Source organism: Impatiens glandulifera, chromosome 6 (assembly GCF_907164915.1).
Source record: "Impatiens glandulifera chromosome 6, dImpGla2.1, whole genome shotgun sequence".
NCBI lineage: Eukaryota > Viridiplantae > Streptophyta > Magnoliopsida > Ericales > Balsaminaceae > Impatiens > Impatiens glandulifera.
This window is the reverse complement of record NC_061867.1, coordinates 25,439,493-25,453,382: the sequence shown is the minus strand read 5'-3', so window position 1 is coordinate 25,453,382 and position 13,890 is coordinate 25,439,493. Positions and strand designations below refer to the sequence as shown.

At 33.1% G+C, this 13,890-nt stretch overlaps 1 protein-coding gene across 1 annotated transcript; it reads right to left on the bottom strand.

The window, feature by feature from the left end:
* Positions 1-2,560: 2,560 nt before the first annotated feature.
* LOC124943405 (endochitinase EP3-like) lies at positions 2,561-11,712 on the bottom strand. The gene is made up of 6 exons (XM_047483914.1): positions 11,470-11,712; positions 11,317-11,384; positions 10,911-11,196; positions 10,444-10,518; positions 3,193-3,649; positions 2,561-3,110 (listed from the first exon to the last, which is right to left on the bottom strand). Exons 1-6 carry the CDS (start codon positions 11,710-11,712, stop codon positions 2,698-2,700), a joined length of 1,542 nt encoding a protein of 513 aa, XP_047339870.1. The 3' UTR covers positions 2,561-2,697.
* Between the last annotated feature and the right edge of the window lie 2,178 nt (positions 11,713-13,890).

The following is a 13,890-nucleotide window of genomic DNA, read 5'->3' as shown; positions in this document are numbered from 1 at the left end:
GAGTGCTTCAGGTTTTCCGATTATTGTTCATGTCTAAGATTTTCCTTCCTCCCCCAATCAATGATTTACATTACAATTTAATTTCAAATTTTTGTATTACTATTTTAGAATTTTGTCGAATTTGGATTTAATTTGATTTATGAATTGTATTTTTTTGTATTGTATTTTTTTCGTAAAAATATTTAAAACAGGTTTTGCGAAAATAAAAAAATAACCGTGGTTTTTAAATTTTTTTAAAATTATTAACCACGACGTTCTTCTAAAGTCGTGGTTAATAATACAGTATTATTAACCACGACGTTGCCCAAAGTCGTGGTTAATAATACTGTATTATTAACCACGGCGTTACCCAAAACGTGGTTAATAATACAGTATTATTAACCACTGCTTCCTCTTCCTAAAGGTGTGGTTAATAATCAAAAAATTTGAACGTCGAGATTTATAGTGTCCACGAACGACAGCTTTGTTCGCCGACGTTAGTAATTATTAACGTCGGTATTAAGGCTTTTAACGACGGTTTTTGCCGTCTTTAATAGTCATTTGTCTACTAGTGTGTATTTCAACTCCTCATTTCATTGCAAGCATTAACGGAGTTCATGATGGATATTTCAAGGGTAAAAACAGAGTAAGACAAGGAGATTCCCTCTTTTCCTACCTTTTCGTTCTCATCATGGGGATCTTTGAGAGCGTTTTTAAAATGCTCCAAAAGAATCTTCCGTACATCTACCATCCTCAATGTTGGGAGGAAGATATTACACACATTTGCTTTGTAGACGACCTCTTTATTATGGCACATGCTGATGTTGACTCTATTAAAACTATTAAGGAATAATTAACAATTTTTTCTAGTGTTACAAGTTTGGTTATTAATGAAGTTAAAAATTTGGCATTCTATAGTGGCGTGAAGGAGGAAACAAAAGCTAGTATTTTTTACATTATGAGGATTCAAGAGGGCACTTTACCGGTTCATTACTTAGGAATACCATTATCGGCTAAGCAACTACAGATTTCACATTGTAGGCTGCTTATAGAGAAAGTCAAGAATTCAATGAATAGTTGGGCAACAAAAATACTATCATACGCGGGTCGGATAAAGCTGGTTACGAAAGTCATCATGGGAATCATAGGGTATTGGGAACAACAAATCATTCTCCCGAAGAAGGTAATGAAGGATCTTGATTTTCTTATGAGAAACTTTATTTGGCGGAATCAAGGAAGAGATGGAAAGAAAGTGAAGTGGGTTGATGTTTGTAAGCCGAAAGAAGAAGGAGGGATAGGGCTAGAAAATTGCATTGAATGGAAAAAGGCTTTTACGATGAGGCATTTTTGGGCGTTAGAAAAGAAACAAGACTCGTTATGGGATAAGTGGGTGTTTTCAAGGTTTATGAAAAATGAAAAGAGTATATGGACTTCAAAGATTAAACCGGAAATGGCCTAGTCACTAAAGAAGATTCTCAAGCTTAAGGACATCGTTATATCTTTGTTTGATATCCGGTTAAGAAATGGTCGGGGAACCTTGTTTTGGTATGACCCATGGTTTGAAAATCTGCCTATTGTTCTTAAGGCAGAATTTGGTGGTGTGCGCATTCGAATGGACTGTCTTAATTCATCGGTTCGTGACATTTGGGATGGAGATTATAATACTCTCCTGAGGAGTATTCCAAAAGGTGTTAGGATTCTTAGCTTCATGCAAACAATACACTTTAATAACAATATCGACTCGTAGGTTTGGAAGGTGGAAAGAGACGAAAAGTTCAATTCTAATCTAGTTTTGGAGTCTATTCGTGAGAGGGGGAACGATGTGGGTTGGACTCATGTTGTATGGTCCTCCAAATTCATTCCGAGACAACAGTTTGTGTTATGGTTGTTGTTTAGGAAGAGACTTTCAACTAGGGATTGACTTAAGCGATTTATGGATATCCCGGATTTTAAATTCATTCTTTGTGATGATAATGAAGAGACGATGGATCATTTATTTGGTGGCTGTCCGTTTACACTCGAGTTATGGAGACGGTTTACAAAAATTATGGAGTTAGTTTTTTCCCCTCGAATTGGATTGATACCAAAGAGATGGTCATCTTGAAAGCTAAAGGTAATATTTTCCATTCAAATATATTTAAATGTGGTTTTGCTTCTATAGTTTACCATATTTCGATGGAAAGAAATTCAAGAGTATTCACGAGGTTTAGAGGTGGTGTTGATGATGTTTGGAATAGCATAAAGTTTGATTGCAATTCTCTTGTTTGAACTTGGAGGCGAATTCCCAAAAATGAGAAAAATTGGTGTTTATGTCAAAATTGGGGCATTAACTACTATGAAATCACTCAATCTAGCAATTTCAAGGCGAGATCATAAAATTATTATTGATTGTTTGTTTGAAAAGTTATAATTCATTTTGTGTTTACTTATTTGGTTTGTAATTCTGGCTTTTTAAAATTAAATTAAATGTTTGTTTTGCTTTAATTCATGAACTCATGTAGGTTTTTTTCCTCTTTTGGGTATTTTTAATGAAATAACTATGTCGTTTTCCAAAAAAATATATATATATATATTGTGTTTTTGTTAAACTTAAAATAAAATTAATTATTATATTTCTTCAAAAAGAAATTGACAAGTTACAAGCCCAAACTTATTCTCTTATTTTTCAGCTAAATTTATTGTATTACATCAATAAAATTCTTATTTCTTTCTATAGTTCTAACAAGAGAGATTAGAACCAGGATCAACCCCAAACTGACTGCAATAATCTCTATAATACCCAATTCTAGCATTAACAAGATCCGGCCTTTTCCCATCACACTCTAAATCACCATTAATCTTCCTGGTCGTGGCCCCAAACCCTTGACCGGTTGTCACTACTGGATGAACATTCGTCATCCAAAACCACAAAGCTGTTTTGAAAGACACTAAAGGATCTGTCGCCACGATCTCGGGATTGTTCAAACCATCAAAACCAAGGCGTTCGCCGGCGGGTCCATAATTGTAGTTCCACGAAAGCTGGATCGGTCCTCGCCCGAAATATTGCTTGCCGGCAGCACATGGGTATTGTGTTTTTGTTGGATCGCAGTAGTTTTGAGAAGCCCCGTTTACTTCTTCTATTTTACAGAAATCTGTCCATCAAAAAAGAAAAAATAAATCATATTAATCCAATCTTTACAGCACTTGTTAACATTTTTACTTATAAGTTCTTACGGGTAAAGGTCTCATGAGTTGCGTGAGCAAAAAAGGCAGCAATTTCTCTCTTCGAATCATCCTCAGAGCCGATAGTTCCAAACGCAGTGAACAATTCTCGGGCCTGAAGAAACGCTTGACGGGTGTAGAATCCCCGGCCAGGACAATCTCCGGTGGCCTGATTAATTATTCCGTTGAAGAACGCATCCGTAACTATATCACCCACCACTACCCCATTGGAGCCTGTGCAGGACCCAGATTGACATCCGGTCCCACAAAAATCTGGACCCTGATCGCAGAATCCGAACTGACTGCAGCAGAGGCCGGCGGCGCAGCCACAGTTTTGGGCGGTTGCAATTCCTACTAGAGCTCCGATGAGGATTCCGGCCAGTGCCAGGCTCAGTAAGGCATGGGGTGTGATTTTGAATAACATTTTTGAGATTGTTTGGTGTTGGAGTTGAGAGAAAATGAAGGGAATTTATAGGACTTATAAGAGATGGGGAAATTGCTAGGAAGATATTATATATTAGTGATGCTATGAGTTCATTTGAGTTTGAATTGTCAAGAATTTTGTTTCGAGGTAGGCCTTGACTTGGAATTATAGAAGATTATCTTTCTCTCTCTCTCTTTTTCCTTTAGTTCTTCTTTTTATAATCAACTCATATTTTCTTTTTATCATATTTTCAAAACAGTTCAAATTATTATGATAAAATTGGGCATTTTGTTATTATATTTTCGGAAAAAGTATAAATGTTTTTAATAAAAAGTGCATTGAAAAAATATATATATATTTATCACAATAAAATTTGTTTGACTTTTCCTATATTTTTAATCTTTTCAAACTTAATAAAAAATTTATATTTATTTATTTTTTACAATTTTTAAATATAATTATAACTATAAGGATTCATGATAAAATATCAATTTCATGTAAGTAATTCAAAATTAAAAGTGTTCTTGAATATATTAATGTTATAATTTTTAATATATATATAATTAACATTTAAACATAAGCATTACCAATATTCTTAATATATATAAATATAGAATTCAATTATTAATGAAAAGTAAGCACTATAAATGAAATTATTATCTGTTAGATGAGAATTGAAATTTAAAAGCAAAAGCCTCCATATCTTTAATATAAAATTTGACAAAAGCTAAAAAATCAATCTAACTTACTTTTTAAAATTTTAATACGTCAGTGTGGTTTTCACTCAAGAACTAACATAGAGTTGAAACCATGATATACGGTAGAAAAGATCAAATAACTAATCCTCCATATAATATCAAACTAATTTGTGACACATCCAGTAAGTACTTGTAAGATCAAATAACTAATCCTCCATATAATATCAAACTAATTTGTGACACATCCAGTAAGTACTTGTTTGAAAAATACATTAGACTTAAGTAATGCTCATTCAGTCTCCCTAAATTCTAATGATGGTATACAATGTGAAATGATTCAAATGAAATTCCCACCATAATGTGAAAAATTGAGTTATTTTAAATCTCTTTATAAATTGAAGGACTTAAATAAGAAAAATATAATTTTAAAGCATATATAAAATCTAAAAAGAGTTTAAGGGCTTATTTATAAGTTTTCTCATCAAATTAATTGAGCTAGCGTGTTTGATTGGTTCGACGACCCTTGACCTGAATGGAGTTCTTATCTCTTCTTTGAATGTTTTTTTGGTTAAGAAAAGTAAAATGAAAAGAAATAAAATAAAAATGTGAGCAAAAATTAAACTAATACTATTTAGTAATAGTGCTAGAAAATGGGTCGTATCAACACGATATTAGTACGGAACGACACGATATAATATTATCATATTCGGGTCGTGAGTTGGACACGACACAAGCAAAAGACGACACAATAACCACACGATTATGGGTTTATACGATCGTAACATGCTCATGAATCGATACGGACACGACACGAGCACGAGCATATAAACACGAAACGACATAAACACAATTAGGCAAATGACCTAATCTAGTTAACTTTAAATTAACATTTTATCTAAATCTATTTATATTCTCGTTCAATTAATAACTTATTTAATTTTATAAATATAATATATATAATTAAAACAAAACATACTAAATTAAAATATGAAAATAAAATATTAACTTAAATAATATAAATTAAATTAAAATATAATATAATATAATAAAAAATATATATTATATGAATAAAAATGTGAGTCTCCTAATAATTCTTTTGATATTATTTTTATTAATTTTTTTAAATTTAAAATTATTTTATAATTTTAATTATTATTGTACGCGCACTCCCGGTGATATCTGGCACCAACGTCTGGTTTCTCGGGTTTATAGGTTCCGATTTAAAAGTCAGGCCGGACTGAGCTGGTTAAAGTTATAAAAAATATAGCCTCAGTTTACACGTCAAAAATCTCTTTTAAGTAAAACATTATTTAAGAATATGATTTGTACAAAAATATAGCTTTCACGCTTAGTTTGAAGATTTTAAAAATAAATATTTTAGTGTACGTATAAAAACGTAATAACACTAGAGTTTCCATAAAAGATTCGTTATTTAGTTACGCTCGGGAAAAGACTTGCGCGCTATATCCTCCTCGCCCGTTGAAAATTGTTGTATTTTTTAAAAGTCTGGTTAGCAAAAGATTTATTTATATCATTTATTTTGTTTAGAAAACTCGGTCCCAAGGTTGGACCCCTCGGTCCTAAGACTTGGGAGTCTCGGTCTCAAGTCAGATTTCACGGTCCTATGTGAAAACCCTTAGTCGGATTTCTCAGTTCTAGCTCAAGAACATCGGTCCTAGGGCTTAGTCTTAACTCAAGAATATCGGTCATTGGTCTAGGTTCTAGGTTGATTTTCTCGGTCCTTGGTCTCGATCATCGGTCCTACAAGACTCGATCCAAGAATACCAAGTGTTCTTCATTTGGTTCAAAGTTATAGGTTTACAACTTTTGATACAGATCCTGAAAAACGTGATATGTAAGTTGCTATAAACTCAAATGGATGTAGAGATCACATCCCATAATCTTAGAACCGATCAATCGAGCTCTAAGACAGTAAATTTTTTGAAATGATTTATAAGGCAAGATTTATGAACTTTCGAATTAGGCTATCTCATGGCTTAATTCTTGTTACAACAGCTTTCAAGTGGTGTTTATAATCAAACATGACCAAAACAAGAACATCAATGAAGCTCTATAATAAGTTTCAAAACTGAAATTTAAAATTTTATTTTGAAAAATTTTAGTTCGATCAAACATGTTCGGGATGTATGTTATATGCTTTGAAATTCATCCTAACATGTTTACAAACATGTTAGGCAGCTATTTGAATCAAAATCCAAGCTCAAAAGTTCAAGAACAAGAAAAATTCAAATTTCCATATTTTTCAAATAAAATTGATGAAATCTCTTTCGGTAGAAATCTTGGAAATCATCTGAGAATCGATTTCAACTATAGAAAGTACAAAATTGAACCATAAATAAGTTTAACATGATTGAAATTGAAAATTTTCAATTTTGAATCACAACATGAATTATAGGTTGTTCGAAAGCTTACTTGTGATTGGAGACACTTTTATAATCATAAGGAAGCTTTTCCAAATCTCTGAATCAAAGTTGAGAACACCAGAACAGTTTCTTCCAAAGAAGTCATCAGAGCTCCGATGATGATCTTTGAATAAGATGTGATATTTAGATTATTTTCAATGGATTGAAATAAGGAGACCTGTACTTATACCCAAGCTATGTCGGGTTCGAAGTCAAATTTGTTTTTAATTTGGCTTCTGAAGTTCATCCCTTTGATTTCTGATTTATCCTCGTGAGACTAATTTCAGGGTAGAATTTGAATTCAAGCCCTAGAAGAAATTATGGAGATATAGAGACGTGCATGTAGGCGAAGTTTGGAGGGATAAGGATGAGAAACGACGAAGATAGGATTTCTAGAAGATCACCGACATTTAGCGCGATTCTCTGGAGTTTGCGAAGAAGACGACAAAAATGGCATCATTTCCATACACTAAAATGCGCTGTTGCGATCCGTTGGCAGTTTTTCAGGCGTTCGGGAGTTTTCGGCTAACGGGGTTGACGTCCCGTTAGTTGATCATGTGTGGTCACAGACGCGCATCTTCTCGGTTACAACTGACTATGTGGAGTATCCTAGTGCGTTGGATGAAGATCGGGCGCTCGTCCGATTGATGAAGGGCGCTCGTCCGATTGATGAAATTCATGCTGTAGCCGATTTTTGTAATTTCGGTCACACTAGATCATTAGTTATTATTTTTTTTTAAAAAGTTTATTTGAAATCGATTTTTTAACTATTTCTTTCATTTGTCTTCACCAAATTAATACGCAAACATATTTTTAAAAACATAATAAAAATTATGTTCATTTTATTTTATTTTTGAGTATTTTTGAGTATTTATTTGATAATTTTATGCTATAAATTACACATAATTTATGTCTAAAATTATAATTAAATTATTTTAACCCCTTTTTGGGATTAATTTAGGTAAAATGAATATAACATTTTAATTCCAAGTTATTTTTGGCTTTTAATTCATTTTAATTAGGGTTTAATTATTACATTAATTAATTCTAATTTAATTTTGACCTCTCCTTTGAATTATGTTGAATTAAAAAAATTCAAAATATTATTTTAAAATTCAAAATATTATTATATATTTGGGTATGTCAAATTTTCATGCTTACAGAATGCCCCCCTCAAATCGAGTTTGAATAAAACAAACTTTGTTTTTGGAAAACGTGGGTCCGAGGTTAAACATTAGAAATTTGTACCCTAACCTATAAGGGAGAAGGATAGAACATGGATGGCAATAAATGTTGTGAATGTATTATAATCATGATTCATAGGTCGGATCGCTACAAGATCATTCTTTATCTCTTGAATCTTGTTGGAGATAAACTATCACAATAGTCTTATTATATGCTTGTAATATGACATGGCTTTAGTTGGTAATGGATTATTATAATAACCTTAAAGGTTGCCTTAATTATGGTTTTATCATAACAATGATCGATAATGTCTATCAAGAGATATGACTTAATTGGGGAGTAGTCTCATCAACTGCATGTAAGACAATTTTTACCTATAAAAAATAGGATTCTCCTAGAGAATAGTGATAATAATCACGATATGTGCTTCAAGAGATGGAATTTTCCACTAAAGATTGGTCATAATAATGACTTTCATAGATGTCTATCATAAGATATGACTTACTTTGGGGGACGGTGATAATAATCATTCTGAGGGGATAGTTTAGGACAATGACATATACATATGCCTATTAAAATAGGGATTTATAAATCATAACAATGACCTATTGTTCCTATCAATAGATAAGTTTTTGAGAGGTCTTATACAAAATGACCTGCACAGTTGGATGAAAAATAATAATTCAGCTGAGGATTGTTTATGAGAGGAGTTGTTCTAATTGGAAACTTATATATTTTTGGTCTGACAAAGTGACCTTCGCAAATTTTCAAAACATCGATCGGTCGTGTTTGAGAGGTCCTTTGGTTTTAACGTGGAAAAATGTCCTTCGCAACTAGACTAAAGTCGTCAACTTTTGAGGAATTTCTTATCGTTTAGGGAATATTTCAATAGAATCTTTTTTATTTTTGTTTACAAAGTGATCTTCGTAGCTGGTTGAAATGTTGACCATGCCTTTTGTTATCTCTTGTCATAAAGAAGGGATGCAAGTTACTTTGTCATGCTTTATGGTTCCTTATTTGTCTATGGTGTTGGGAGATTTGATAAAAGCTAATTGGGAATGGACTATTCCCAGTTCTATTTCAAATGATGTTTTAAAAATAGAAGAAACTTGATTCTATTCACGAATCATAGTAACTCGAATTCGATATGTGTTCGGGATTAAGCTATGAGTATTCCTGCAATCGATAGAGATTGTTTCACTCAAGAAGCCCCAATTCTCTTTGCTCCTATATTAAGATATAGATAATAAATTCAATTTCATGCAACCGATTATCTTAACTCTTAATTTCTGTGAAGTTAAAATCGCTTCATAACTTGTGAAGCTAGCTTCGTTTATGAATTTAAAATTTGAACTTGTGAAGCTAACTTTGTTTATGAAATTAAAAACCCAACCTTGTGAAATTAGCTTCGTTAATGTTATAATTTTTTTGAAGTTAAAATCGCTTCATAACTTGTGAAGCAAGCTTCGTTTATGAATTTAAAAACTGAACTTGTGAAGCTAGCTTTGTTTATGAAATTAAAAACTCAACCTTGTGAAGCTATCTTCGTTAATGTTATAATTTCTATGAAGTTAAAATCGCTTCATAACTTGTGAAGCTACCTTCGTTTATGAATTTAAAAATAGAACTTGTGAAGCTAGTTTTGTTTATCAAATTATAAACTCAACATTGTGAAGCTAGCTTCGTTAATGTTATAATTTCTGTGAAGTTAAAATCGCTTCATGAAGGAATACATATTTTCACATTCATGAAGAGATGTTTTTCAATACCTTTATCCGGTAGTAACGATTAAAAATATGGGTACAAGAAGAGCAGAATGTGAAATATAATCATGGAAAGTTTTCTATTATAAACATATATAAATTATAAGTGCATAAAGTGAAAGTACACTAACTAAAATTCATTTATACATACAAATCTAAAATCTTAATCTAATTGACTTCTTTAAGTGAATATTATTGACATTGTGGTCTGACATATGAAATCTGTATAAATATTTTATCCTCAGTGTACTCAAAACTTCTTCGACTTTCAAAACAACAAGAGAAAGTATAAGAAAATATATAAAAAATTGTCATAGACTAACATATGTTTAATACTTACATTGTCGCTAGTGATGTCAATATTCCACTTCTTCATATCTCCTCTATATGTTTCCATATGTCTCATTAAATATATACCACAGTCGATTTTGTTTGTACTATCTTCCCACTTCAACTTTGGAGCCATTTTCTTCATTTTTTTAATTTTTACAGCTAGTTGTACTGGGCCTAGTTCTCCCAAGAAAGCCCCAAAATTATTAATGTGGCTAGCCAAATTGGTATACTTCTCTAGAAATTTAACATCACGCGGACGTCTTGCGTTGTCTATTACTTCGATTTTAGAAATAGACATATTGGCACATACAAGAAAGTAATGCTCGGCATGGAGAAACGGTAGGAATATCAGAAAAAAGAATACAAGAATGAATTATTTGATATCATTGCCTAGAAGCATAAATGAAATCCGTTACTTGGAATGGTTATGTACATACCAGGTCAGCGTTTTTTATGTGTTCTTCTGTTATTTTGACGTTCTTCATGTCTTCTTGAAGCAACAGGAAAATGAGCTGTAATTAAATCGCATATTAATCTGCAAATAAACTCTAAAGTATCAAAGTCATGAACATTGAGCAATACATAGCACAAAACCAAGGGAAGTACTTACATAGGATATTGTTAAAAAATAAATTATTCGTTTTGCATGCCTTGCTAACCTACTAAATTTAAAGTGCAGATGTATGGCCCAAGCGTCCACCACTTCGCTCGCAACTTCTTGTTTATCTTTCATTGTTTGCGATACTTTACGGGTCATATTACCCGGAGACCCTTGGTACAGTACCTCCCTACAAAATAGATTCATTTAAACGTAACTACTTTAATATTTCAAATTTAGAAAAGCATGTTTCACTTACTTTTCATCAAGGTCTTCACAAAACACAAAATTGGCCAATCTCTATACCTTGTTGGTTATTTTTTGGTACAATGGAATTTTTGTGATCTTCCTCTTTGTATAGTCTCTAATGTTGACGCGTCCCCCCTCATCCTCATCTTCAGAAGCTTTATAAGCTTTAGAAGCTTCGCAAGCTTTAGTTTCTTCACCCTCATCATTCCGTTCAACGGAGGGTGAAGGACTATCATTATTGTGCTCAGCTGCATCCTCACATGGGTATTCAACTAGGGGACTATTCAATTTCAAGCCCACACTTTCTATAGTGTCCCCAAGTGCCTCCTTTGGAGGATCTTCCCTACTTACACAACCCTCAGCATTATTCACTTTCAAGTGTTTCATGAACCCTTCAGACTCTATTAGGTTTAGTAAACCGGCCTAAAAAATAGGCTTGGGATCGATGTTGTGTTTCTCTAACTCGCCTGATGGGTAATTCAGCTGTTGTGTTGTATCTTTAAAAGTTTGCAAGACTTTAGATGTTAACATCTGTAGATTATAAAAAACATACCTTATTAGTCTAAAAAACATGAAAGTATAGACAAATGTGAGTCAATTTCTTCTTTCAACATACTTGTTCATCGTCTTCAGGTAATTCCAATAAATTAACTACAATCTCAGGTTCTTTATCTATTAGGCGTGCCCTTGCCCTGCCCAGCCCAAAACCACTTGCACGAGCTTCTAACGTGGTAATCTCTAACAATATGGTGTCATCCCAGCAAGAGATGATTGGAAAAGACCTTTCATAAGGATGACGTACACCATTGACAAAAACACCATCTGGGTAGCAAATTTGAAGTAAAAGAATGGGAAACATGTTAGTGAATATTTCATTTCTATAAATTTTTATTCAAGAGAGTAATTATTTACCAATAAAAATGTTAGAGGTCCATCAAAATATAAATTTTTATCTTTTTCTTGTCAACTTCTTACACTTTCAACCAATCGTTGTAGTGTGAAGATGCACTAGTTTAAATTCTTTATGTTATCAATATCCATTAAGGATTTGAGAATTTTGAACTTTAATTAATAGAATACATGTGTAAGTATTCATAAATACAAATAGATATATAATATGTTTGAATAAATGTTACCTGGCTCGTGAATTTTGAATTGGACATAAAAAACTTGAGACAACAAAGACAACAAAGTCGATTTTGAAATCGTTGTCTGTACTTGTGTTACTTAATATCTTGGGTATCATAGAAAGTGTTTCAGGAGCTGAAGTTGATTATTCCCCGCTCCATCTCATCTTCCAATCCCTTAAGAAATTAAAAAACTCAGGTTCATTATTCTTGTCCGCCCCAGCAGACTCAACTACGTTCATTGGCCCTCTCGAGAGGTTCAGCACGGACTAGACTAGGTCTTCATCGATAAGGATCTCATCACCGTTGGCCAATACTAGAGAACTCTTCTCTAGGACGAAACATCTGACTACGTGTTTCACAAAATGACCAGGGAAATTGGAGACACCTAATGTAAGAACAGAACAAAATCCGATTTCCTTCACATCTTCCTTCTGTTCTACGCTCAATTTAGGAATCATGTGAAAAAGGCCATGAGGGGATGATCTTGTTAGAAATGTTGCTTTCTAGTTTTTTATGGTTTTGGTTTTTGGAGGAGGTGGTGGTAAATCTTCATCGATAGGTGTAGCTGTAGAAATATCAGTAGCTTCGACAGCAACAATAGAAACTGATTCATCAGCCGATGACTTCGTATTCGTCTTCGTATTTCTCTTCCTCTTCCTTACATATATATTCATGTAAAATCTCGAACGCATTATTCTCAGTGAGAGAACATAAATCAGTATTTTACAAAAGAAATGGAATGAACTGGTGTAATATTAATCAAAAAACTATAAACACAATATGATTAACCTACGTCTCCGGTTTATCGTCGACGTTGTCATTGGATACAGGATTGGGGGTGATTTCGTTTATGCTCTTACAAACTGCCAAGACAATCTCTCGGGAGTCAGAAGTATCCACTAGCATGTTGTTGCCTTCATTTTGTTGTGACATTTTCACAAGAAATCCTTGTAGAATAGAAGAAAACTCTATGGATTCAAAGTTCAAAGAAAGATGATCGCTCAGAGAGAGAGAGAGAGAATGTGAACAGTTATGAAAATGAAGAGTGGGATTTGTAGCGATAAAAATATGTTTTATTCCTACATAAAGAGATTTTAACTTCATAGAAATTATAACATTAAAAAAGTTTGCTTCACAAGGTTGAGTTTTTATATTCATAAACGAAGCTAGCTTCACAATCATTCCATTTTACATGGCACCTGGGCAAATTACGCTTCGCTCGAAAAGAGTCCATTCATTCTTTTTTACATGGAACCTAGGCGAATGAGTCTTCCCTCGAAAATTGTCTATTCATTCCATATCACATGGCGACTTGGCGAAAGAGTCTTCGCTCGAAGAGCGTCTATTCATTCCGTTTTACATGGCGCCTGGGCGAAGGATGCTTCTGTCGAAAATAGTCTATTGATTATATTTTACATGGCTCCCGGGCGAAGTAAGCTTCGCTCTAAAAGCATCAATTCATTCCTTCTTACATGGAGCCTGGACGAAGGACGCTTCGCTCGATTCTCTAGACATATAAACTAATTGAAGCGAAGTATGATTCACTGAAACGCGTCTCTTCGTAAATTAAATTTTTAAAATTTTTTTAAGATAAAAATAAGTAATTGAAGTGAAGTATGATTCACTGAAAAGCGTCTCTTAAAAAAAATTTAATAAAAAAAAAATTATTTTTGTTAATTTTTGTATTTCACATACATACATGAATAAATGTTTTTACATGATAGGTAAACGGTGTTTTCATGGGTGTGTTGGGGGTTTTACATGAACGCCAGAGTATTAAAAATAATTGAAGCGAAGTATTCTTCGCTCTAAAAGCAACTCTTCATTACGTTCAACAGTGCTCTTGGGCGAAGTATGCTTCGCTCCGTACCGCTTCTCTCCATTCCGTATTACCTGGCGCCTGGAAA

Bases quoted from the DNA above. Each gene is read 5' to 3' on its own strand.
- LOC124943405 (XM_047483914.1), bottom strand. From the start codon at position 11,712: ATGTTTCCCATTCTTTTACTTCAAATTTGCTACCCAGATGGTGTTTTT. The intron at 10,519-10,910 runs GTATAGAGATTG...ATTTAATTACAG, and splicing joins ACCAAAAAATAACCAACAAG to CTCATTTTCCTGTTGCTTCA. The intron at 3,650-10,443 runs GTATGTACATAA...TAAGTCCTATAA, and splicing joins ACATAAAAAACGCTGACCTG to ATTCCCTTCATTTTCTCTCA.